Below are 24,135 nucleotides of genomic sequence, written 5' to 3' on the forward strand. Positions count from 1 at the left end.
CACATTTATTGCTTTAGGAAATATACAGAATTCATATAGCCCTTTCTTTTACTTTTAATATAACTGAAATGCATTTATTACAGTAACATTCCTTCCCCGTATTCCTTATCAGATACTTTAGTATTAGTCAATCTATGCTATTTTTCTTCGCCAGGACTCAAACAATATTGTGAAGAGCTTAAGAGGTAGAACCATAACAGGATTGAACCTGTAAAAGACTATCCATTTTTGCTTATTTTCAACAAAATGGAAATTACTCAATTCCATGGTAAGGAAGCAAAAATTTAAAAAAATGCCATTTCTAGGTACACCTCCAGATGCAGGATCCAAACAAAACAAGGGACAGCTCTCCTACTGGCTACTGTTTGGAGATTAGGCTGGATGCCTTCTGCAACCAGAGCATCATTCACAAGCACTCTCCAAATCGACCAACTCCTAAGGGTGCATTGTTTATGTTGCTTTGTTGTCAGTTTTAAGTGTGTGTATTATGAGTATCTTCATTATATAAAATTTGAGGCAAGACAATTAGAAAAGGCTACCACGAGGTGTGGGTGGGTGTGGCACACACACCTGTCCTTCAACAGACTGCCTCCAACTCACTGAGCCTCTTCTCTCTTTTCTCTGTCCTTGTATTTTCACCTGCTACTTGCAGCAGCAGCTGCTGCTATTTAAGCCCCGCCTACCAGTTTTCCTCCTGATGCTATAGACCAGGCACCCCCAAACTGCGGCCCTCCAGATGTTTTGGCCTACAACTCCCATGATCCCTAGCTAACAGGACCAGTGGTTGGGGAAGATGGGAATTGCAGTCCAAAACATCTGGAGGGCCGAAGTTTGGGGATGCCTGCTATAGACTGTGCATGACCATAGTATCATAATGAAGCACGCTGGCTGGAACTGGTATGTCTGCAGCCACCACAAGCGACAAGAGCACAGAGCAGGTGATGTCCCTCAGATCATGCAAGAGGCTGACCAAGCCCATAATTAGACGAACACTGAACTAGCATAACTCATCTTTAGCAAGGCATCAATACAAATGAGAGCTTTGGGTGGATTCTCTTATTTCATCCTGAAATCACCTGAATTCTTTGCTGGATATCCACAGGACATCTGAAAACTAAACAGATTCTGAATGATGAGTGTATTGGGTCTCTAGGCCACGAAAACAGGTATGACAAAAGTTGGGTTTTCCAGTGGCTGCCACAATATGGCCTGGAGCTTTCTCTGCCAACCGAGGCTCTGGATGTTGCACAAGGACCAAGATGCATAATGCTCCTGGGTCCTATCTCGAGATCCTGCAGAGATGTGTGGCAGCACTGATGGCTTCTAAACCTACTTCAATGTCGTCTGGAAATCTGGGAGTCGTGCAAGAAGAACTGCATGGTGACCCACAACAGGGACTGTGACAGTACATGATACATTTCAGATTGGGCTGGATGCCAGAGAATCTGAGAGCTAATTAATCCAATGGGACGGAAAAGAGCAGGAGACTCTAGACATCCGTCAACTGTCCCCATCCTGAATTACAGAACAGACCTCTTTGCTAGAAGAAACTAGTACTAAGAGAATGCAGAAGCTTGTATAGAAAGAAAAACAAGGTCCTCCACTTTACATAAAGTTCGCAGCTATATGAAAGAGAATAAAATGTGAGGAATTATCAGCAGCATGAAAAAACGTAGCACAAGTTCTGGTAATTACTACTTGAACTGCTGTGTTAAGTCATAAAATTTATAAAAAACCATAATGGATTTTTAATTTTTCTACTGGGTTGTCAAAAATCCATGAAAAAACTCAGAAAGAGAACACAGAAAGGATTGAAGATGTAAAAGCCAATTCAAGCACTCACTCTTCTGTGTACCATTAACAGGATTGTTATAAAGTGTCATCATAGCCAAATATGCAGACAGCCCTAGTAAAACAGAGTTCAAAGCAGTGGGTGTTAACCAATGCTGCACTCATGGCAGGGATGCTTCTATAGGATCAGGGGTGGGGAGCAGTGTGAGTGGGAAACGGAGAACTAAATTGGCTGGGATACGACCCAATTGTACTTGAATAAACATGCAATAAACAAAAGGGTTTTTAAAACTAGAGTTTTACCTAAATAGAGCTTTCCATGAACATGATGTATAAGACCTTTTAGAATGGCATATTTTATGAAGCACTTTAGGTTTTTATGGTTATTGTACCTATCTAATATACTTAAGTAGCATTTTTCAAAATAATGAGCACAATTAAAACAATGGTGGAAGCAGCTCTAATTTTACCTGTACATACAGATAGATTAAAAAAACCCTTTGGAATTTAAGACTTATGAATTTATCATCTCCTAAACTAAAACAGAACCATATGGAAGCTGTCAGTCAGAAACCTTAATTTGACAGAGCAAATTTAAAAAGCATTCTGTTAATTTTTCATATAAATATTATTTTGCTAGTGACTCAAGAGTATATTGCCCAAACAATTTACATTTTATTACATGAGTGTAAGACCACATGCAGATTCTTTAAGGCATTGTTATGGATGGATATGTAATAAAGGAGGTCTTAAACCAGTTCTAGAATTCTCTTCTTCAGGCTTTTACTTCAAACTCTCTGCACGATTACCAGTCATCTGTTTATGGCTTCATGGTTCGTATGAACTATGTACTTTATCTCTTTGTATACAATTTATTATCACGTACCCAGGTGTCAGCTTGAATGGGTCTGATGTTGCTTAGTAACACCTCTTCATAGTTTCCATAATCACAGAACTTAACAACTGCCGTTGTCCCAGAGGAATGAAGAGCTTCAATTTCTGCTCGATAAAACTGGAAAAGACATTTAAAACAGAGGTTCACATATTTTAGCTGCAAAAGCAACAATATATGCACAAACCATGTGATAAAAACCAATCTGTAATAGGATTAGGAAAAAAGTATAAGAAACAGCAGATAGTAACTTTATCCATTTTTCTTTTCAAACATTCCTAGTGCAAGATTTAAATCTGCAATTTAATCAACCAATAGTTTAGCTGATTAAATGATACGGGGACAATTTAATTGGTGAGGTGTGAGTTGGCAAACTGCATTACATACTAGAGAATAATAATTAAAAATTAAAATATGACCAATCACCCTAAAAATGAATGGTTGATTTTGTTTATCAGTTGTAAATATTTTTCCATATCCTTGATTCTTAAAAAGGCACCTGCAGTTCAAGTTTAAAGAGTTTACTAAATATGCAAATATAATCTATTGTTTAAAAATTAAAATATCCTAAAATTGCTTAAGTGCCTTACATTTTATACACTTTGTACAGAGGAAACAAACAAGGCTACACATCTGATCACTTATTCAGAGAAAACTCACTCTTAAGAGTCCCACTTTCTGTTTCACACCTATTACCCAGGATTACTTAAAGCCCACTGCTTTTAAGGAAATATCCTCTGAACACCCATTACTACAGATATGACAAAAAAATTCTTAGTTCCACACAACCCAACAGAGTGCCACCAAGGACAGGAAGCTATTTACTATTCTTATTTATTATTGTTTATTAAATTTGTATATAGCCCTATACCCATAGATCTCAGGGTGGTTCACAACACAAAACCACAATATAAAAAACACAAAATACATAATAAACAGGGATATTTTATCAATGTCCCTTTCCCCAAAACAATAGCCAGAGTTTGATAGTACAAAGACGCCTCTTGCACTTAAAACAGAAGCAATACAATTTGACTTGATTTGAGTAGGGCATACCTTGTTATCTTCCCAGTAAAGGGCAAAACATTCATCCCCTGGTTGCCAGCTTTTCCCATACTCTCTTGAAGTAGATGGTTCCACCATTTTTTCTGGTTTGATGGGCCCAGATCTCTTTTTGGGCCCAGTATCATAGTACATTTTTACATCAAATGTTGTGGCCATGTTGGGCGCAGGCAGTTTAATAGGTCCAACTCTCCTTCCTTTCTGAAAATGTTCCACATCGCCATTTGGTACAGAACTAAAACGATCAGTTCTAACAGGGTTTTGATAATCTACGTTCATACCAAAGTGCTGCTCATTTTTTAAGCCACTTAAAGTTTCATTTGTTAACATTAGTGTTTTCCTATCATAGAAATTGTCAGGATGGTGTATCTGGTTTTCCCTACTTCCCTGTTTCTGATTATTGTTGTCAGGCGCATCTTGAGCAGCAGAATTCTCTTTCATTTCCATGGGTGATGCAACTTTCCCTTGTCTGCTTTGCGCTGGGATGTCCCGCTTGAAATGAAAGTCACCAGGGTGAACAGCTGTGGGATAGGCAGTATCCTTTCGAGCATAAAGTCTATCACACCTATTTCTCTCTTCAATCCATTGTTCAGGGCCCGAAGGATTTTGCCTTTCGGAAGCTCTGGTTCTCATTAATACACTCCCGTCCATGACGTGCCTCAAATTTTGACTGTCTCGCTGAAAACGAGGTGGCTTCTCATTCCTTGGCTGCCTAGTGTCATTTCGAGGAACATGCCTTTGCTGACTATAGACTTTTACGCCATTTTGCTCAGTATTCATCACTCTGTGCTGCCCCTGATGCGTCTGTAACTTTGGTTCTACAAAAGAAAAACAACAGTTGTTAGTGACGCAGCTAATCAGTATCAAACAATTTTAATTCCTAAAGACAGTTTAGATATTTGGCAACCGATATGTAGTTGATCATATGGTGTATAAATAATACATGGAGTCTAAGGTCACATTGTCACTCTCAACCTATATTTATTTGAGTTATATGCTGCCTCTCAGCAAAGATTCTAGGGTGCCAAAATTACACATCAAAGTCAAGAATTCACATAAAATTAAAAAGGGAGTTAAAAATAATACATAAAATCACAACCTAATAAAACTTCATAGAACATTCTCATAAAACTATTCTATAAGGTGCAATCAAGAAGCATGTCAATAATATATGTTAGCAAGACACGTGGGAAAGTGTTCATCTGTTGTAGCTGGTATTAACCTGAATGACGTTTTCACAAGCTACAGGAGTTAAACAATGGAGGAATGAGCCACCTAAAGATAAGCACTCTGAAGCTCTTGATTTCGAAGCTATTAATAGGGCAAACTATGGCTACCGCTAATCAACAACTGCTACCAAACCATGCTTTGAAAGGTTTGTGGTTTGGGATGTTTCTTATTTTGCAGGTAACCATAGTCCGCTCAACTCACGATGTCTGGCAAATCGAGTAAGGAAGAATGAAAACAATGCCTCAGAAGAAAGTATTTCATGGAATGACCACAACCTCTAAACTATGGAATGGCTGTAACTTCTTAACTCCATCAAGGAGAAAGGAAAGGGCCACAAACCTAAAGGTAGTTTAAATCCAGGGGGCCGAGGGGTGAAATGGCCAGGAAAGAGACTATAAACAATCCACAGGCTTCATCTTGTGAAGGTCTAGCTTAAATAGTAAGGGAAGCAAACCCAATCTTAATTGTTGAGCAGAGAGTATAAAAGCAGAAGTCATAAACTTTTGCTTCTTTGTTGTGTCATAAACACTTGCTTTAAATGAAAGAAATTCATATATTAGTGCTCCCAGTAAGATAAAAAGGTAAAGGGACCCCTGACCGTTAGGTCCATTCGTGGACAACTCTGGGGTTGCAGCGCTCATCTCGCTTTACTAGCCGAGGGAGCCAGTGTACAGTTTTGGGGTCATGTGGCCAGCATGACTAAGCCGCTTCTGGTGAACCAGAGAAGCGAACGGAAACACAGCTTACGTTCCTGCCAGAGGGGTACCTATTTATCTACTTGCACTTTAATGTGCTTTCGAACTGCTAGGTTGGCAACGGGAGCTCACCCAGTCGCGGGGATTCGAACTGCCGACCTTCAGATTGGCAAGCTCTAGGCTCTGTGGTTTAGACACACAAACACTATGTTAAATCCTAATATAAATCTGAAGGTGCATGCTTTGCTTTGGATATTAGTTTTCCCTCAAATCAATTGTTTATATTGCTTAATTAATTCTGTCCGAAATGTGTGCTGGATTTCTTGAGTGTACAAGGTATCTAATTTGGTTGATCTCCCTAGCAAATTTTACTAATTCAGGCTGAACATAGACGAAAAACATTCATTAGAACTGCTTCAGTCAGAGTCCACCTTGAGTCAGGTAAGTCAGTGGACTGGTGTAATTTTGCTACCCTGTCCCTTCAGACTATTTGTATTTGACAGTAATTTTGGACTTTGAAAGCCACTCTCCATTAAAAAAAGCACTGATTTTATTAACCATCACAGCAGATGTTTCCAACCCAATGAATTTCTGTAGCTTCCTGCAAAGGGAAAGAGGTTAGTCTGGCATGATTTTTTCAAGGTCACAGATTTATGGGAACCTAAGTGAATAAAATGATTGACTGACAACTTAAAAGGGAAATGCTTGTCATCTTAAAACTACCTAGTATAAGACAAAAGCTTTCCTGTCTTGCAATTAAGGCAAAGACTGAACCATTTTCCAAGCTATTTTCCCCAATTTCATTTTACCATAATAGCTGAAGAGCTGTCTAGCTGTGTGACAAAACAGCATGTCCTGCTCTTAAGTGTCAAATTAGGTTTGTTACTACTGTCCAGCGAAAGCATATACGCAATTTGAGAGTTTGGGCTAATGGCTCACTGGAGAAGGAATACCAGAGGAAATGGCGGGGGGGGTGGAGTTCCTGTCAGTTTCCTTTGTGCTACGAAAATGAACTGCTGATAAGCTTCTAGGAGTGTTGGACCTGAGGCGAGCCCCATAATTGTGCAACAATCCTCAAGTTTTTAGCTTAAAGCAGAGATGGGGATCTCATACCCATCTTCCTAGGTCACTGGTCATCTTACCTTCCAAGTCCCGGACTGCAGAATCCGGAACCGGCAGCCGTGTGACACCGGAAGTTGCGTCGATGCAACTTCCGGTGTCGCTTTGCCCTTCTATGGGCACCAAAAATGGCCGCCGCCATCTTCGAAAGTCGCTTGTACGCATGTCAGGAAGTGCGTCGACGCAACTTCCGGTGTCGCTCCGCCCATCTATGGGCACCAAAAATGGCCGCCGCCGACACCGGCATTCGCGTCTTATGCACTTCTGGACATGCGTTGATGCGACTTTTGAAGCCGCCGGCGGCCATTTTTTGTGCCCATAGAAGGGCAAATCGGAAAGAAAAAAATGGCCACCGGCAGGAGAAAATAACAGAGAAAAACGGGAAACGAAGTGATACGGGGGACCACCGGGAAAAGGTAAGTAAAAACTGGGGTTTCCCGGGGAAAACGGGGTACTTGGCAGCTATGCTGGTCATGCTGGCTGGGACGAATGGGAGTTGGAGTCCAACATCATCTGGAGGTCCCACCATCCCTGGATTAAAGTTCTCTGCAAAACTGCCTGCAGAAGAAAAGTCTGTTTTTGCACCAGGTCAGTGTTGTTGTTGCTTATTAAATTTTTATACTGTCCTTCATTTATAGATTTATAGATCTTCATTTATAGATTTATAGATCTTCATTTATAGATTTATAGAAGTTTGGGGATGCCTGGTATAGTGCATAACATGCTCGGAATAAAACTTGTGCTTTGTTTTTTATCTTAAAGGAAGAGATAGCTCTTAGCCCCTTGGTCTTCCAACTGCACACTATATACCAAACTTTCTCTGTTTATCCCACTATCTGGAACTATGCGACTATCAGATATTAGAGTATAATTTCTAATGCAAAACATCACACCCCTGTTATACCAGTAACAACCCTCACAGTAGCTTCAGGGTTAATGTCACATGCTTACTGTTTCACTTCATATAAAATAGTTGGGGAGTCAACATAGGAACCATGTGAACTGACCTGGACCCTGCAATCATCATCATGAGGCCCTTCATCCTTTGCCTCCTCCACAAGAGGTCCAGAGTGTCAACACGAAAACGGGCCTTTTCTGCAGTGGCTCCCACTTGTGGAATGCTCTCCACAAGGAGGCTCACCTTCATTACATATCTTTAGGCACCAGGCAAAACTGTTTCTCTATAACTAGACTTTTGGCTGATTAACAGTATTTGGTCTTTTAAACCAAGGGTGGGATACTTGTTTCTTACTATGGGATGTATTTTTGTGTTTTTATGTTGTAAACCGCCCCATGACTCTCGGATGAAGGGTGGTATAGAAATTTAAGAAATAATAATATACAGACATTTCAGAACAACTTCAAGCTACATATTCTTACACTGGAAAATCTCAATATTATCTGACAGCATTAAATAAAAATTGAAAACACAAAGGAAAGGAACACAAAATTAATATGTTCACTTGTGTAACACAATAGGTACCAGTGGTTTTTCAGTTATGATAAATTGTCCACAGTAGTATTATTCCTGCAATGCGTGTATATATCTGTATCTATATCTATTTACATTATAATTTACATTTTGGTAAATATTTACTAATATAAGATCTATTTTATTCCCTCAGTTTCAAAATTACAACATCCTATTGAAGGACACACCTCAGATATACTTTCAAAAGTGCATTACCATTGTCTTCACCGGGCTAACATATACCTGTTATAAGAGCAAGGTATGTAAGAATTTAAGAAGAGCCTGCTGGATCAGGATAGTGGCCCTTCTAGTCCAGCACCCTTTTTTCCCCTCAGCACTCTCCCTACTTGGAATTCCCAGCAAACGGAATTCAAATGCACACTGCCTCCGACAGTGCAGACAGAACATAGCCAATGTGGTTTGTAGCCATTTTTAACAAGGGAAAGATATACTCCATCAATTTGTCTTATCCTTTTTAAAAAAACAAAACCATCCTAGTTAGAGGCTGTTAGGGGGCCTCCCTACAGAGAGCCTCCCCCCATCATCCTGACCAGGACTTCACCCAGCGAGAGCAGCAGCAGTGGGTCAGGGGGAGGAAATGAGGATGGGAGCGGAGTGGAGGAGGCACGGCTCAGCGATGTGTCAGAGCCCCTGCACCACTCCAGCCAACAAGGAGGAGAGGGAGCACAGCCGCTTCCGGCGCCCGAATTGAGGCACGCGCCTAAATGCAAGGTTAGGGGGCGGCGTTTCGGGGTGCCCAAGCTATTATGCTGGCCCCAGAGCAGAAGGCCGCCATTGCCGGATTCTACGAGTGACTAGGAGGTCATGTTTCCGCTATCTCTGCACTGTAAATACAATGCACAATAAAACCGTTAAAGACAGGACGGACTCGGGTGTGTTTACTCGGGAGTAGCCGCAACAATCCCCTGACAGAGGCCATTACTACTTCTGTGGGAGGCTGGCTGGAGAGGGTATTAAGCTTTAAACCTCAACCAAAACCATCATAGAGAAACAGACTTTCTGGCAACACAGAATTAAATGAGTCCAAGTGTTCTGGTATATCCTATGAGCTGAGTCCCTCCTTTGGGCTGCCAGTAGAGTGTAAAGTACTCCAGAAGAATATCCCAGAGCCTCCTAGCCCTGAACTTTGAGCCTCTACAGTAAAGCTGGAGCAAGTCCAGTCTAAAATAAAGGAAGGGCTATTGGCTAAGCATGTTTGGGCAGACCGTACAATGCTATAACGAACACGGGCAAACTATACACAACCTGGCCAGAAAGAAGTCTCCAAGATGACCAATATGCGTTTTCTGCTTTGATCTTGGTTAATATTCTGGGCCCATGAGTGGGAAAGACAAGGCAGCATACCAATGGTCCCAATTGGACTGGTCTTGGAGAAAAAAACATTCTGGTCTTTTCACTGGATGAGCCAAGTATAAGCCAACTCATGGATAACCCATTTGCTGGGATTAAAATGTTATCTGTTCAACCAGTCACTTTTAAAGTTTCCCTCTTTGCTGCCTTGATGGATTACACCAGAGGCTCCCAAACTTATTTGGCCTACTGCCCCCTTTTCAGAAAAAAAATACTCAGCGCCCCCCTGGAAATCTACCTTCCTTTAAGTGAACAAAGAGAAAGATGCAGTGACAAGTTTGCATTCTTTTATGTATCTATATTTCTACCTACGTCCTAAAGAAAAATGTTGTAAATAAGACACCTTGAAACTTGAAATGATAAAATTATTTATTAAAATCAACCATAGTAACATTTGCATTACACACAGAAAATGAAGATAACGAAGGATAGTATTAAAATAAAACTGAAAAATAACATTAAAAATAATCCTAATGAGAAGGATGAACCTAGTGCGCTGCCTTCAATTTATTTATGTTCAGCTCTATGAGATGAACTAGGCCCCAGGATTAAAAACCCATGGGCCACACCAGAGTGAAGCCGGCCGGCCGGCCCAGTCCAATCCGCCCCAGTGGTGGGGCTGGCGCCATAGCCCACCTGCCATTGGGTGAAGCTGAAAATGGCTCACTCAAGTCTGGAGAAACCCCTGACCCACAGCATGCTGGAGCTTGGGGAGGTGTTGTCGCTTCCACGGGCTCCTCAGCTTTATTCAACACCCACCAATTGCACCGGGATCTTTGCAGCGCCTTCCCATTTTGGGAAACACTAGATTGGTTCTACTGTTCTGCCACTCTGAAGAACAGTGAAGTGCAAGTGACCGGGTCCCACACTGCTTGCTGATGTATGAAAAGGGTTGAGCCATCGTTGGTATGAATCATGCTACTTCCCCTGGAAAAATAACTGGACGTGAATGCATGCCAGGCAGATGGCTCTTAGCTTGAGAAGATAAATCTGGACTTTGGAATCTGGAATCAAAAAGCCGAGTCATTGCACTTTTGTGCCAGGTTCCTCATCCTGGAGTAGCTGATTCCAGCAGTGGAACTCTGTGGCTTGAAGTATAGGACTATGGCAACCATAAAACAATGCTCTGAGTTTCAGGGAGACTGGGACAGAGCAATCCCCCTACCCCTTTGTGAAGTGGTGTTGGAGAAACTTAAGATGGGGTTGCCATATTCCAAAACGCTGTCGGGGGGGGGAGGGTTGTGGGAGCACGCGTGCACCATCAGCATGCCACCTACACCATACAACTAACCTTTTATATTCAACTAAAAATCCCATGAACAAAAACAATAATAAATGAACTCCCCCCCCCAACTCTCACCACCACCCCTCATCCGCCTCGCCACTGGAACCGGCGACAGAGGAGGCATGCGAGTCTGGCGTCGTCATCCTCAACATCTGTCCTCAGTGTTGCTGGTGGTGCCAACGCAGGCTGCAGACCTCACGCCAGACCCAAACCTGGACATTTTGTATAAAACGCAAAAATCCTCCTGGATGGATATATTGCCCCCCTCCAAAAAGAGGACATGTCCAGGAAAACTCAGACATATGGCAACCCTAACTTAAGAGGACAGCTATAAATGTTCAAGGTGATGCCTGCTCCACAATACTAGGTCTATACAGTACAAAGGAATGCCCAGAGGTCAGGGTGGGAGGAGGAACCACTCTGCAGGGGCCCTAATCACCTGAATCAACATGGTATAGAGATTCCATTTGCTCCAGCACTTTGTCCTACCCAGTCAATTATTACCCTAGATCAAGCTTAGCCAATGGGGTGCCCTGTTTTGAACTACAACGTCCATGAACCCCAGCCAGTGTGGTAATGGTCCGTATCCTGCTATCAGGGAGAAGGATGCCAAGAGTCAGATTTCACTTACAGGGTGATTCAGAGTGAGACCAAGGCATGGTACAAAGTTTGGTCAACAGGAATTCCAGTTAACAGTCTAAGATCATATACACACAGGCTCACAGCAAAGAGAGCAAATAAGTCAATGAGATAAGAGTTCCAGCATCTTTCTATAAGGACTGAAGACTTACATGCAGGAGGTTTTCTAAGCCCCACCCTAGGCACAGCAGTTGGGAACTTGTGAACTAGCCAAGGAGCTGGATCTACTCATATGGATGGTGGATCTACTCATGGTGTCGTGCAAAAAGCTGCAAACAACTCACACCCTGTCTACATACCTTCTACTGCAAGAGTACCCATTTTAGACTCCAGGAAGTCAAACAGTGTGCTTGGAGCCGATGGCCTGGCATTTCCTAGTTCTTCCTCATCTTCAGGTCGTATTCGGCCTCTGCCTTTCCCCTTCCCTAGAGATAAACCATATAACCTATTCAGTTATGGTCAAATGAACTTAGCTTGAAAGATAAAGCAATTCAAAGTATTTTAAAGTTAGGTATACAGAGAAACCTTAAAGGAATGTAGTAACTTATCAACTGGATTAGCTTCCACCAATCTTGTGTTCCCCAAAATTGTTGGGAGAACAACTGCATCACCCCTAGCCAGCATGGCAAATGCTCTCCAACAACATCTGGGACACAAGGTTGGGGAAGGCTGAACTAGATGGCTATATATCTTTTCCATATTTTTGTTGACAATATTTTACACCTACCATGTTAAGGTGTATTAAAGTAGGATATATAGTTCAGAGAAAATCTTTGCACCTGGATGCAAGGCAAGTTTTTCATGCTCTGGCAAATTCCAAATACTGTAAGCAATTAGGGTTCTAATTCTACAGGGAGCTCCCACAATTCAGCATGGTTCCATTATAAACATTCACCCTCCAAAGCAGAGAGGGGAGCTAGGTTGGGAACCAAGCTAGTTATCAAGCTCCTTTTCTCCCTCTCATCATGTGAGATGATCACCTGACCGGGGCATGCATCGCCATTAAAATGAACCCTTTACCTAATGTCCACTCAAACTGATTTATCTGAGACTTTTTAAAAAAATTATGTATACAGCAGTCTGTAACAACACTATTCTTATTTGACCAAAACAGCAAGCTTGCCTTGCCTCTTCAATGCATGACAAAACTTTTAAGTCACTATAGAAGGTCCAGTGGGAATTAACTGCAATTATTACAGGAAGAATCCATGAGCTAAATGAGGTGGGATGGGGAGCCAGAATATAAAAGAAAGTGGAAGTAATAGCCAAAAACCTTCTGTAGGATCCACATTTTGGGGTAGAATAAGACACAAGCTGGTAATTGAGCATATGCTACTTTACCACATAGCATTGATAGTAAGGAAAGTAAGAAAAGAATTGGTAAAATTAGATAAGTTGTTTACAAGATCCTGCCAAAATTAAAAAGTGTGCTGATCACAGCGATGGAGTGTTCATCTCCACTGTGGATAAGAATTAACTCATCCCTTTCTGACCCCTCATTCCCAGTCAGTGCTACTGTAAATAAATATAAAGGTAAAGGGACCCCTGACTATTAGGTCCAGTAGTGGACGACTCTGGGGTTGCAGTGCACATCTCGCTTTACTGGCCAAGGGAGCCAGCGTACAGCTTCTGGGTCATGTGGCCAGCATGACTAAGCCGCTTCTGGCGAATCAGAGCAGTGCACAGAAACGCTGTTTATCTTCCCGCCGGAGCGGTACCTATTTATCTGCTTGCACTTTGACGTGCTTTCGAACTGCTAGGTTGGCAGGAGCAGGGACCGAGCAACGGGAGCTCACTGCATCGCAAGGATTTGAACCGCCGACCTTCTGATCGGCAAGCCCTAGGCTGTGTGGTTTAACCCACAGTGCCACCCGCGTCCCTTGTAAATAAGCATATGTGAAAAATAAACCAAGTGGAAGAAATTCCAAGAGGTTCTGTTTAAACTGCTTTTTGGCATAATTCTAATATAAACCAATCTGGACTCTTTGATCATCATGAGGCCCTTCTTCGTGTGCCTCTTCCACGAGAGCTCCAAAGGGTGGCAACACAAAGAACAGGCCTTTTCTGCAGGGCCTCCCTGTTTGTGGAATGCTCTCTCCAGGGAGGTCTGTTTGGAGACCTCATTATATGCCTTTAGGTGCTGAGTGAAAGTGTTCCTCTTCAACCAGGCCTTGGGCTGATTAATTTTCTATGGCCCTTTAAAAGTGTTTGTGGCAGAGTGGGGGTACTGCTCTGTTTTTGTTCTAACTATTTATTTTGTGCTTTTATCCTGTATTTTTACCCTGAGATCTTAGGATGAAGTATATAAATTTAATGGAAAAAAGGAGAAGAAACTTCACCCTTAAGGTTCCTAGACCCGTGCACCTCAGTGCACACCCTTTCCTAGTTTTCCTGCTCCTTTTCACCATTCAACAGTATCACTTCCTTCTTCCAAACAACTTTTCCCCAGTTCCTTGTGCTAAGTCATTTCCTGGGCTCATGTGCCCCCTTTGGCCTTGCTGTCTACCTTGGTGACATTAAGGCAGGTTAGACATTCGTTGAAAGAAGCTTTACAGCACCACAACTACAGAATCCCTTGGGGTGTTGTATTATAAATCCATTATGTACTGTATTACAATAGCCTCACACTCTACACATCACCAGCAATGTTAACTGGGAAGTAATTAGAGGTGGTGGCTTCACAGAAACCACCCAAAACCTTTGGTTGTAGTTCAGAAGTAAATTGTTCCTATTCAAATGCTTTTCTGTAAGATGCAGCCTTTAAAGTTGTACCTCTAGGAGGTGGCCCTTGTACAGTCATTTGTTTATTGCTGTTTAGAAGGATGTTCAATGCAGCTTCAAGGTTGTTGCTGTTATCCATAAGCGCTTGCCTTGCTGCTTCCTTACTGAAACCCATTTCTGTTATGTGTTTGAGAGCCTTTTCATCAACCTGCAATAGAAGACATGAATAAATGGATACAATGTACCCCATAAAACTGTTTACTTTTAAAGTGAACATTTATATTAAATTAAAACACAAATTAGTATTTCACGTACACACAAGACAAGACACACAAGATCACAAGACAAGTCTGTTTTGCTAAATTTAGAGTAATTTCTTACAAAGTCATAATTTCATACAAACCATAGACAAAAGGAATATCAAAATATTCCCTATATTTATTGCCTTTGATTAAACGTCTCCATTTCTATCTTTCCTGAATTATCTCCAAGGAGGGCAGGAGCAGGTAGAGGATGCCTCCACCTAATTGTGCATACCTGCCAAGTTCCGGCCTGAGAAATAAGGGACTGGACCAGAAGTAGCAGGCCGGAAGTAGCGCTGCCGCCATTTTGGAACTGGGCGGAGCATGCTCAGAAGTGACTTTTGATGCTGCTCTGCCCTGTTCCAAAATGGCCGCCGCAACCTGGTGTGTTCTGGGAATCGTGAACTGTTGCACTACGATGGAAAAAGACCCATCTTATATGCAGCAATCGCACTGCAAGTTTCACAGCCCTCTTACTGTCAGGGCTGCGCACAGATCCAGCAGCTACTACCTGCCTTGAACGAATTCAAAAGAAGGCACTTTTCAGCCTGGCTGAGTGACCCAGTATCCATCTGGGTTCTTGCATTTGAAAGTGCTTTCCAACCAATTTCAAGAGGGATAGTCGTGCACAAGTAACCTCAAACATTTAAATTCCTCTTGAATAGCTAACCTCCACGCCAAACTGCTTTTGAAAGCTCCTTCAGTTTCAGAAGCAGCTCACATTATAGCACAGGGAACTGCTGTTCAATAAAGACACAAGGTTTGCACATGATACTAGGTTTGCATTTCTCTGGATCCTGGCCACAGCTTGCAACAACAGTTCAACTTGCACACTGCTGCCACAATGACCTTTTAAATAATCACTAGCAAGGTTGATGTCAAACTACAGATTTGGCAAAAGAACAACATTTTAAACCAGTTTTAGTGGGGGACAGGGGGTGGGCAGGTGTGGAGGACTCCCTGGTCCTGAATGAGGCAACTGTGCCCCTGAAAGACCAGGTGCGCAGCCTGGGAGTCATTTTGGACTCACAGCTGTCCATGGAGGCGCAGGTCAATTCTGTATCCAGGGCAGCTGTTTACCAGCTCCATCTGGTACACAGGTTGAGACCCTATCTGCCCATGGACTGTCTCGCCAGAGTGGTGCATGCTCTGGTTATCTCCCGCTTGGACTACTGCAATGCGTTCTACGTGGGGCTACCTTTGAAGGTGACCCGGAAACTACAACTAACCCAGAATGTGGCAGCTAGACTAGTGACTGGGAGTGGCCGCCGGGACCACATAACACCGGTCTTGAAAGACCTACATTGGCTCCCAGTACGTTTTCGAGCACAATCCAAAGTGTTGGTGCTGACCTTTAAAGCCCTAAATGGCCTCGGCCCAGTATACTTGAAGGAGTGTCTCCACCCCCATCGTTCAACCTGGATGCTGGGGTCCAGCACCGAGGGTCTTCTGGCGGTTCCCTCCCTGTGAGAAGCGAGGTTACAGGGAACCAGGCAGAGGGCCTTCTCGGTAGTGGCTCCTCCCCTGTGGAACCCCCTCCCATCAGATGTCAAGGAAATAAAGAACTAAATGACATTTGGAAGATATCTGAAGACAGCCCTGTTTAGGGAAATTTTAATGATTGATGTTTTAATGTATTTTTAATCTTTTGTTAGAAGCCGCCCAGAGTGGCTGGGGAAACCCAGCCAGATGAGCAGGGAATGAATGAATGAATTAATTAATTAATAGCCACTAAAATCCAGCAATATTTTGATAGTTGAAAAGTTCAACATCAAACTGTATATTTTTTGGGGAGGGGGTAAATCTGGATTATAAACAACATATCCGCAAAGATGTTACCTTTTAGCCACGACAATTGGTTTTCAATTTTCTTGCACTTTTAACATTTTACTTTAATCAAATATTGAGTTAGGCTGCAATCCTAACTGAAGTACCCTTCAGTAAGCTCCACTGAATATAACACATAGGAATTGTACTGGTAGTCAAGATGTCTGCATACCTTGCACAAAGACATCCCTCCCCCTCTCCCCGAACATCCTTTAAACTTCATATAAAATACTGATGTTTGAAGGCTTGCTGAGATTCCAGCCTTACCAGTTCTCGATAGACACCTTCATTTTTCCCCTCAGGCTTCATCTTCTCTTTTTGGAACACTTCCCTGATTCGATTCCCTCCTGCACTCACACTGAGATTGCTTCTAGTACTGCCACCTCCTCCAAATGTTTTAGTCTTTAGAGAAGAGATAAGGAAAATAATGTTTTAGTAACACCAGTACTAACTTTCTTTATATAACTACTACAGAAAGCCAGTCTGAAGACACTCATTTTTAGCATTCCTGCAAACAAAATTTTGATTTCTAGCGCCACTTCTGCTCTCTCTAGAAATCACAAAATACAATGTTAAAAGGTTTTAAGAAGCATAATTGGGGGTTATTATTACTATCAAATTTATTACCCAACCTATACATAACAAAATGTTTTGGTTCCAAAACATTCTATGTACAAAATAAACCAGTCAAAACATCTACCTGAAGTCTGACATATTTATGTGATTCAATATACATATTCATTTTAATCCTTGGCTAGTGTGATATCTGAACCATCTACACTCCCCCCCCCCCTGTATTTCTGGCCTTTCCAAAACAAGCAAGCAAGCAAGCAAGCAAGCAAACAAACAAACAAACAAACACCTGGGTACTGAGATAAGTTACACTGAAACACATTTTTCAATATCTATCTATCTATCTATCTATCTATCTATCTATCTATCTATCTATCTATCTTTCATACTCAAGTTTTCTAATTAGCCTAAATGACTATAATAAGTGAATGTAGAACAGTGCATGCTTCCCAACTGATTGGGTGATTTTCTCTTCAGCAGTACTCCATGCCAAATTCCTTTAGAACCCCCTTACTCCCCATTGGATAATTTCTCTTGTGGGAACACAGCAGATACCTTCATATTCATTTCTCCATACAATACCAATAAGAGAACGCACAGACATTATAGTACCTCCACAAGTTACAAATTTATTGTAATAAATAATAATAATAATAATAATATACTGCAGACATTCTTTCTAACCTCTTTGCTTTTCGCTACTTCTGCAATAGCAGCTGTTCGCTGTTTTTCAAACTCATCATTGTCCCCGACAGGTTTCGCTGTGCTTGTCACTTGCAGAGTTTTTCTCCGGTCAAGCTCCCTGCTGTCCACTTGCAGCTGAGATACACACTTCTGGCAATGTAAAAGGATATTTAAAAAGCAGCTCCATCTACCATATATTTGATTTTTAATATAATAGAATACAATCAAATCACAATATAGCCACATGCCAGATTCTAGTTGTGATCTGAACTTCCCGGTCTCTACTACACAGGAAACAAAGACAGATAAATTATAAGAGAGCAATTGTGTTACTCAAACAGCCCAGCATGATCCCGTCTCTTCCTCTCTCTTAAAGGTCTTTTGGGACTGTGCAGATGTCAGGGGACCACCAGGGGTCAGCGGAGAGTCCAGGAAGTTGGGACCAGGGCTACTGAGGCTCAGGAAGCGGTGCCTTGGGGATGCAGAGAGTGCAAGGTTCCCAGAGGGAAGGTTTGAAGGGTCGGACCAGAGCGCTCAGATAGGAGAGGCTCCAGAGAAGACAGCACCGGCTCCTCAGCTGAGCAGCTCGAGTGGGGAGGGCTCTCCACCAGCCCCATCACCTCAACAGTGGGGGGGGGGAGAGGGGGAGCAGAGGAGGAGATTCAAGGTGCCATGGGCATTCTGTTGGCGGAAGTCCTGACAGTCGGTGCTTCCGGATTCTGATTCGGGATAGAACAGTCATGGATTTTGATGCTCTGTCTTGTACATATGTATATAATAAAACTCTGTAAAAACCAGCCACAGAGTTTGGAGCCGCTTACTCATGAGGAAGCAACCAGCACCATTACAGCAGGTTCCAAGAAGTGGACAAGATGCACCAGGGGAAGCCTCCCAGTGCAGCCCCACGCAGGTCTTGCTTTGATTAAAGAATCCTCTCCACTGGATGAAGAATGCTTCATTTCTAGACAACTGGTTGGTACCAAATAGCGAAAATTGAAACTTTCTACCCCACAGATCAAGCTGCTTTTAGAATATAGTCTCATTGACATAGATACATGCACAAGAAACTGCACTCTAAAAACAAACCAGTACTGATGGCCCATGCACACACAGCAAGTACAAAGCAGGGGCAAAACTTAAAATGAAAAAGATATTCAACCAAACATTTAACTGCCAAATAGAAAGTATCATGTAGCTGATGTTCCTTGTGGCGCTTGAAAGAACGGACTGGGAAAGCACTTGGCTGCCGCTTGAAAGTTCTCAAACATGTAGAAAAGTTACAGGTAGGAAATATGTTAGAAAATATACTGAGAACAAAATTTCTATGATAGCGTTTGAGTAAAAAAGGGAAAAAATCTGTTTGGATTTGCAGAAATCAGTTTCCTTAAGAAATAAGAGTGTCAAACGATATGTAAAAACAGAGATAGCATGGATTGAATATACACTCTGCGACAAAAAGAGGAGAGTATGCTGATGGAGATAACAGGAAGTCCAAAGATAAAATTTACTCTCTTTTCTTTTCTTTTTCCCCCTTTTTTTCTCCTTTCCCTTTTTTTCTCTGGGAAAGGAGGATTAGAAATACGATACGAAAAATTGTAACAAACAAACATAAATGTATATGTGTGTGTATGTATGTATATGTATATGTATAGAAGCATGAAGAACAATGTTCAGGTTTGGCGATGGGAAAAAATGAATAAATATCATTCAAAAAAAAGTTACAGGTAGGTAGCCGTGTTGGTCAGAGTCGAAACAAAATAAAAAAAATTCCTTCAGTAGCACCTTAAAGACCAACTAAATTTTTATTTTGGTATGAGCTTTCGTGTGCATGCAGGTATCTGATGAAGTGTGCATGCACACGAAAGCTCATACCAAAATAAAAACTTAGTTGGTCTTTAAGGTGCTACTGAAGGAATTTTTTTATTTTATGTAGAAAAGTGTTATGTTCAAACTACAATAGTTTCCTACAGTTATATTAATTTGTAAATTAATGCTTAAATATCTTTTTCCTGCACCATATCCTGTTAAACACTAGAATCTAAAGAACACAATGCCAAAGTACTGGGGGGAAAGTCCTATATGTAGCTTTTTAAAAATAAAGCGTCCGCTTATAGGGTGGTATATAAATTCAATAAAAAGAAATAAATAATAAGAAGAAATATTCTAAGATTCAACAGTCGCTTCTGTTTCAAAGTTTAAATCTATTTTAAAAGCACGTCATACCTGCCCAAAAGGCACAAAGGGAGGAGGTCCACCTTCCGTTCCTATGTTACTTCTGTTGTGTTTCGATAAGCTCTGTGAAATTAAGCAACATTAGCATTAACTGGTATTGCCACAGCAAGAAGTATGGCATTCTACCCGTCATGCCCTGTATCTACCAACTTACTGATCAAGCTTACTAGAAGCACAGGTGTCATGAGAAGAGTGTCAAGGCACAGGAAAGCTTGAAGCAGACAAAGAGGGAATGCAAACTTTCTAAGCAAGCAAATCAACCACTCAATTTGAACTGGGCATTAAGAAATACATATGCAGGTCTTTTTTACTGAGGAACAGGAAATGTAGGGCAGAAACATGCTACAGAAAACCACAGAACTTCGTGTTTTACACACTGTGTCTTCAACCAACGCTAGATATCAATTTATATAATTAGGCAGGGAAAAGATCACCTTAGAGACTGCTCCAGAGGGACTATGCCCTCCCACACCCCAAGATCTTTTACTACAACTGCCTTCTGGGAAGGATCCTGCTTAATGTTTTAATAGCGTGGTTGCAGTTTTATTAACAGTTTTGTTACTCTGTAAGCTGCCTTGGAAAGATTGCCATCATGAAAAGCAGGTTATACATTATTGCAATAAATACATACAATCAGACATAAACCACCATTCAAGAGATATACAAGGAGTTTTTGCTAAGTTCTTTCTGAAGTGCCTCAGGAAGGAGACAGGTTTTCCCATAAAGTAGAAAGCCTCAGCAGAGAAATCAGAGAGCTTTAGGACATTTACAGTACCACACTGACACTGGAGAGAAGGCTGGTATAGAAACTGCCCATCTCCAATGTGAAACTTTTGCCAGCCCATTTTTCTCTGACATCTCAGAATGCTAACAAAATGCTAAATTTTCTGGGTTTAAATCAGGGATGGAGAATCCCTTCTTGGGCAACTTGACAGCAGTGTTTAGGGCCAGAGGCAAACATGAGCAGAGCAATGGATGCTCTACTTTCCTCTGTACTCTCCTACATTCTGCCCCATAGACACCAGATGTTTCTACACCCACCCACCATGCATCTCTCCATCCAGGCAACCAAGAAGCATCAGCACGAGGACACATTCCAGGCAGGAAAATAACTTGAGGAGAGTGTGGAGCAGGACTGGTGAAGGCTGTGGTCTGGGGGCATGGTCTTGGGGAGCCCCAGGGGCCAGGTATGGCCCCCAGCCTAAGATTCCCCATCCCTATCTTAAATGCTGACCTTTCCATGAAAACATTTTTAATGCACATTACAATGTAAGTTAACTAAATGTGCTTTGTAACACAATCACAATGCCTTCATTTTCATATACCTAAAAAATAATTTGAAGTTTAACTAATATACCTGATGGAGCGTCACCCCCATCGTTCAGCCCCAACACTGAGGTCCTTCTCTGAGGCTCTTCTGCTGGTTCCCTCACTGGAGAAAGCAAAGTTACAGGGAACCAGGCAGAGAGCCTTCAGTAGTGGCATCCTCCCTGGGGAACACCCTCCCTTCAGATGTCAAGGAGATAAAGAATTACACAACTTTTAGAAGACACCTGAAGGCAGCCCTGTATCAGGTGGTTTTTAATGCTTGATATTTTTATTTTGTTTTTAGATATGCTGTAAACCAGGCATCCCCAGACTTCGGCCCTCCAGATGTTTTGGACTACAATTCCCATCTCCCCCGGGCCACTGGTCCTGTTAGCTAGGGAACATGGGAGTTGTAGGCCAAAACATCTGGAGGGCCGCAGTTTGGGGGTGCCTGCTGTAAACTGCCCAGAGTGGCTGGGGAAACCCAGCTAGATGGATGGGGGTATAAATAAAATTGTTGTTGTTGTTGTTGTTCAGCTTAAGGTAGGGAAAAGCATGTTACCTCACCCTTTGAAACTCCCACTTTTCTATTAGATGGTCCACTTCACCGCCAAGAATCACTGTGTTGCTGTCATCCAGAAGGAGGATGCCATTTTTCACTTCCACAATTCCCAGCAGTTTAATTTTCGTTCCAGGAGGAGTGTTCAGACTAAACACAAGAACAAGAGGAACTCCACAAGTATTGACGAAAGTATTATTTCAGTATTTTGTTGTGAATCACCATTACACTGAATCAGTTCTAAGTTATTTATTATGTGATACATGTTAAATAATTTGGTAGTGTGAACTACAGTGCATTCTGTTTTAATGCTAAATAGCTATGTGACTTATTAAAGTATCACTAGAAAGGACTCGCTGCACTTGAAGATATCTGCATTTGAAGATGTAGTCATGAGAAAACACATGACCCAGCACTATCACCTTATGCAGGAAGCATAGTAAGAATCCCTCTCCATATTGCTTCTGGCATCACTCATGGAAAACGTGTTTTACTGTACATTTTTTTCAAGTGCCTCCAATGTTCAGTGTCAAAATAGGTAAACAAAAAACACATTTTCAATGCTGCAGCATCTATAGAACATCAATCATTACAATGGGAGTTTTCAACTGTTCATTCATCTGTCAAATTGACAGAATAAATTAGGAAAATCAGCTGTCAATCACTTCAGAAACCGAGCTCTGACTAGGGATACCTAGGTGAGAACGAACCCTGTTCCTGGAAATAGAACAGCGCACAAAGGAGATAGGAGATTCAGGTATCTGAATATGGGGCACCTCATGACTGAGACACCTTTACAGTAGCATGTGAGAATTCACAGCCTTGCTACTGGGACCTTGAGGATCCACAGCATTCAGCCCTCCCAATGAAGCAAAGGGCTTCAGACATTGGCCAAGCAGCACAGAAAGGAGATAGAGACCCATCACATATCTGTAATCCACCAACAGCATCAAGACACCTCTAGTACGAAGTGTCATGAGAAATTCCAAATCCCTGTCAAGCTTTACTGAATGAAAAAAGATGTTCATTCTACTTTCGCCATCTTCATTATACTGCTGGCTACATACAGACCCTTTTGCATTCTGTGCTGGCCACAGAAGGAAGGAGCCAAACTGTGGTGTTTGGTCTTCCATATTCCTAGTCTAGCATCCCATCAGACATTGCTTAGTCCTGCCCTTTGCCAACAGCTCTATTAAGACAGTTGAGGTGATGTGAATTGCTTCCAGATCTCCATGAATACTACAATCGTAGTTTGTTAACAAACATAATATGTGATAACTTCCATCCTTAAGATAAAGAGTGCTGAAATAAAGTCAGCAGGCTCCTTCTGCAGAACTGCCATTTTGTTCTAGTTCAAAAACTGCAAATGGTACAAGGGTGGTCAGAGCATGTTGCAGTAATACGTTGTTTGTATCCATGATCAGTTTAAAGTGTTCTATTAATCCTCAAAATGGGTAAGCAGTCCAGAACCAGGTTACCTCCAGGACTGCCCAAGATCAGCATCTGATAATCTAAACTCCTGCCAGTCATTAGCAATATTTTGATCACTGGCACTGCAATCACAGAATTCTCCACTTGAAGAAACTAGAGAAACCCCCCACCCTCTTTTTGGACAGATGCTGAAAATGTTTTAAACTTTAAATTTTGTAGATGATTTTTGCTTATGTAATATCTTTTTTAAAAAATAAAAATGCTGAGCTTTTATTGTCACTCTATTTTGTTTTCTTTCTGGAAGCTGCTTTGAAAAAAATATTTTGACAAGCAGGGATGCAAATAAACAAACTTTATTCTTCACTTAGGCTTTATTTAAAGGACAACTTTTCCAGAAAGGAGCATGTTTCTTTTAAAGAACTAAGATGAGAAAACCAGCATTTCACATTTTCAGAAACAAAAATGTGTCTTTGAAACTATTTAATTAAATAGTATACAATTATCTTCAAATATAAAATTGAAGGTTTGTCCTGTAGGATCTTGCAAAGCTGGACCGATCTTTTGGTACTGGAGTACAGTCAGCTTCACACTTATTTTTGGATGCCTAACAGGCTTTCATCTACAGATAATGAAAAAATGGGCACATGAGCTCTGGGAAGAAATATGGGCAGTTAAAGTGAAGCCACAGTAGTTCTTGAATACTTTTATACTAAAGTAGATCTAAAGGATACAAACAACTATGAAACTAAATTCCTAATCCTGGCCCCACACTACCTCCAGTGCTGTCTTGTTGCAAGATTTAAAGCAACTGTGTAGATCAGTGGTCCTCAACCTTGGGCCTCCAGATGTTTTGAGACTACAGTTCCCATCATCCCTGACCACTGGTCCTGCTAGCTAGGGATCATGGGAGTTGTAGGCCAAAAACATCTGGTTGAGGACCACT

At 41.7% G+C, this 24,135-nt stretch overlaps 1 protein-coding gene across 5 annotated transcripts in view; it reads right to left on the reverse strand.

Annotated features, from left to right (window-relative positions):
- Positions 1 to 24,135, reverse strand: part of TDRD3 (tudor domain containing 3) — a 70,850-nt gene that overhangs the window by 25,087 nt on the left and 21,628 nt on the right. For all 5 annotated transcript variants that reach the window (XM_035114764.2, XM_035114759.2, XM_035114761.2 and 2 more), the window contains 8 exons: positions 21,770 to 21,911; positions 19,886 to 19,957; positions 17,663 to 17,812; positions 16,673 to 16,807; positions 14,328 to 14,484; positions 11,855 to 11,980; positions 3,740 to 4,563; positions 2,678 to 2,803 (listed from right to left, as the gene is read on the reverse strand). In XM_035114764.2, the coding sequence (XP_034970655.1) occupies positions 2,678 to 2,803; positions 3,740 to 4,563; positions 11,855 to 11,980; positions 14,328 to 14,484; positions 16,673 to 16,807; positions 17,663 to 17,812; positions 19,886 to 19,957; positions 21,770 to 21,911 (1,732 nt within the window). The remainder of the gene's footprint in view (positions 1 to 2,677; positions 2,804 to 3,739; positions 4,564 to 11,854; positions 11,981 to 14,327; positions 14,485 to 16,672; positions 16,808 to 17,662; positions 17,813 to 19,885; positions 19,958 to 21,769; positions 21,912 to 24,135) is intronic.

This window comes from Zootoca vivipara, chromosome 4 (genome assembly GCF_963506605.1).
Source record: "Zootoca vivipara chromosome 4, rZooViv1.1, whole genome shotgun sequence".
NCBI classification, from domain to species: Eukaryota; Metazoa; Chordata; class Lepidosauria; order Squamata; family Lacertidae; genus Zootoca; species Zootoca vivipara.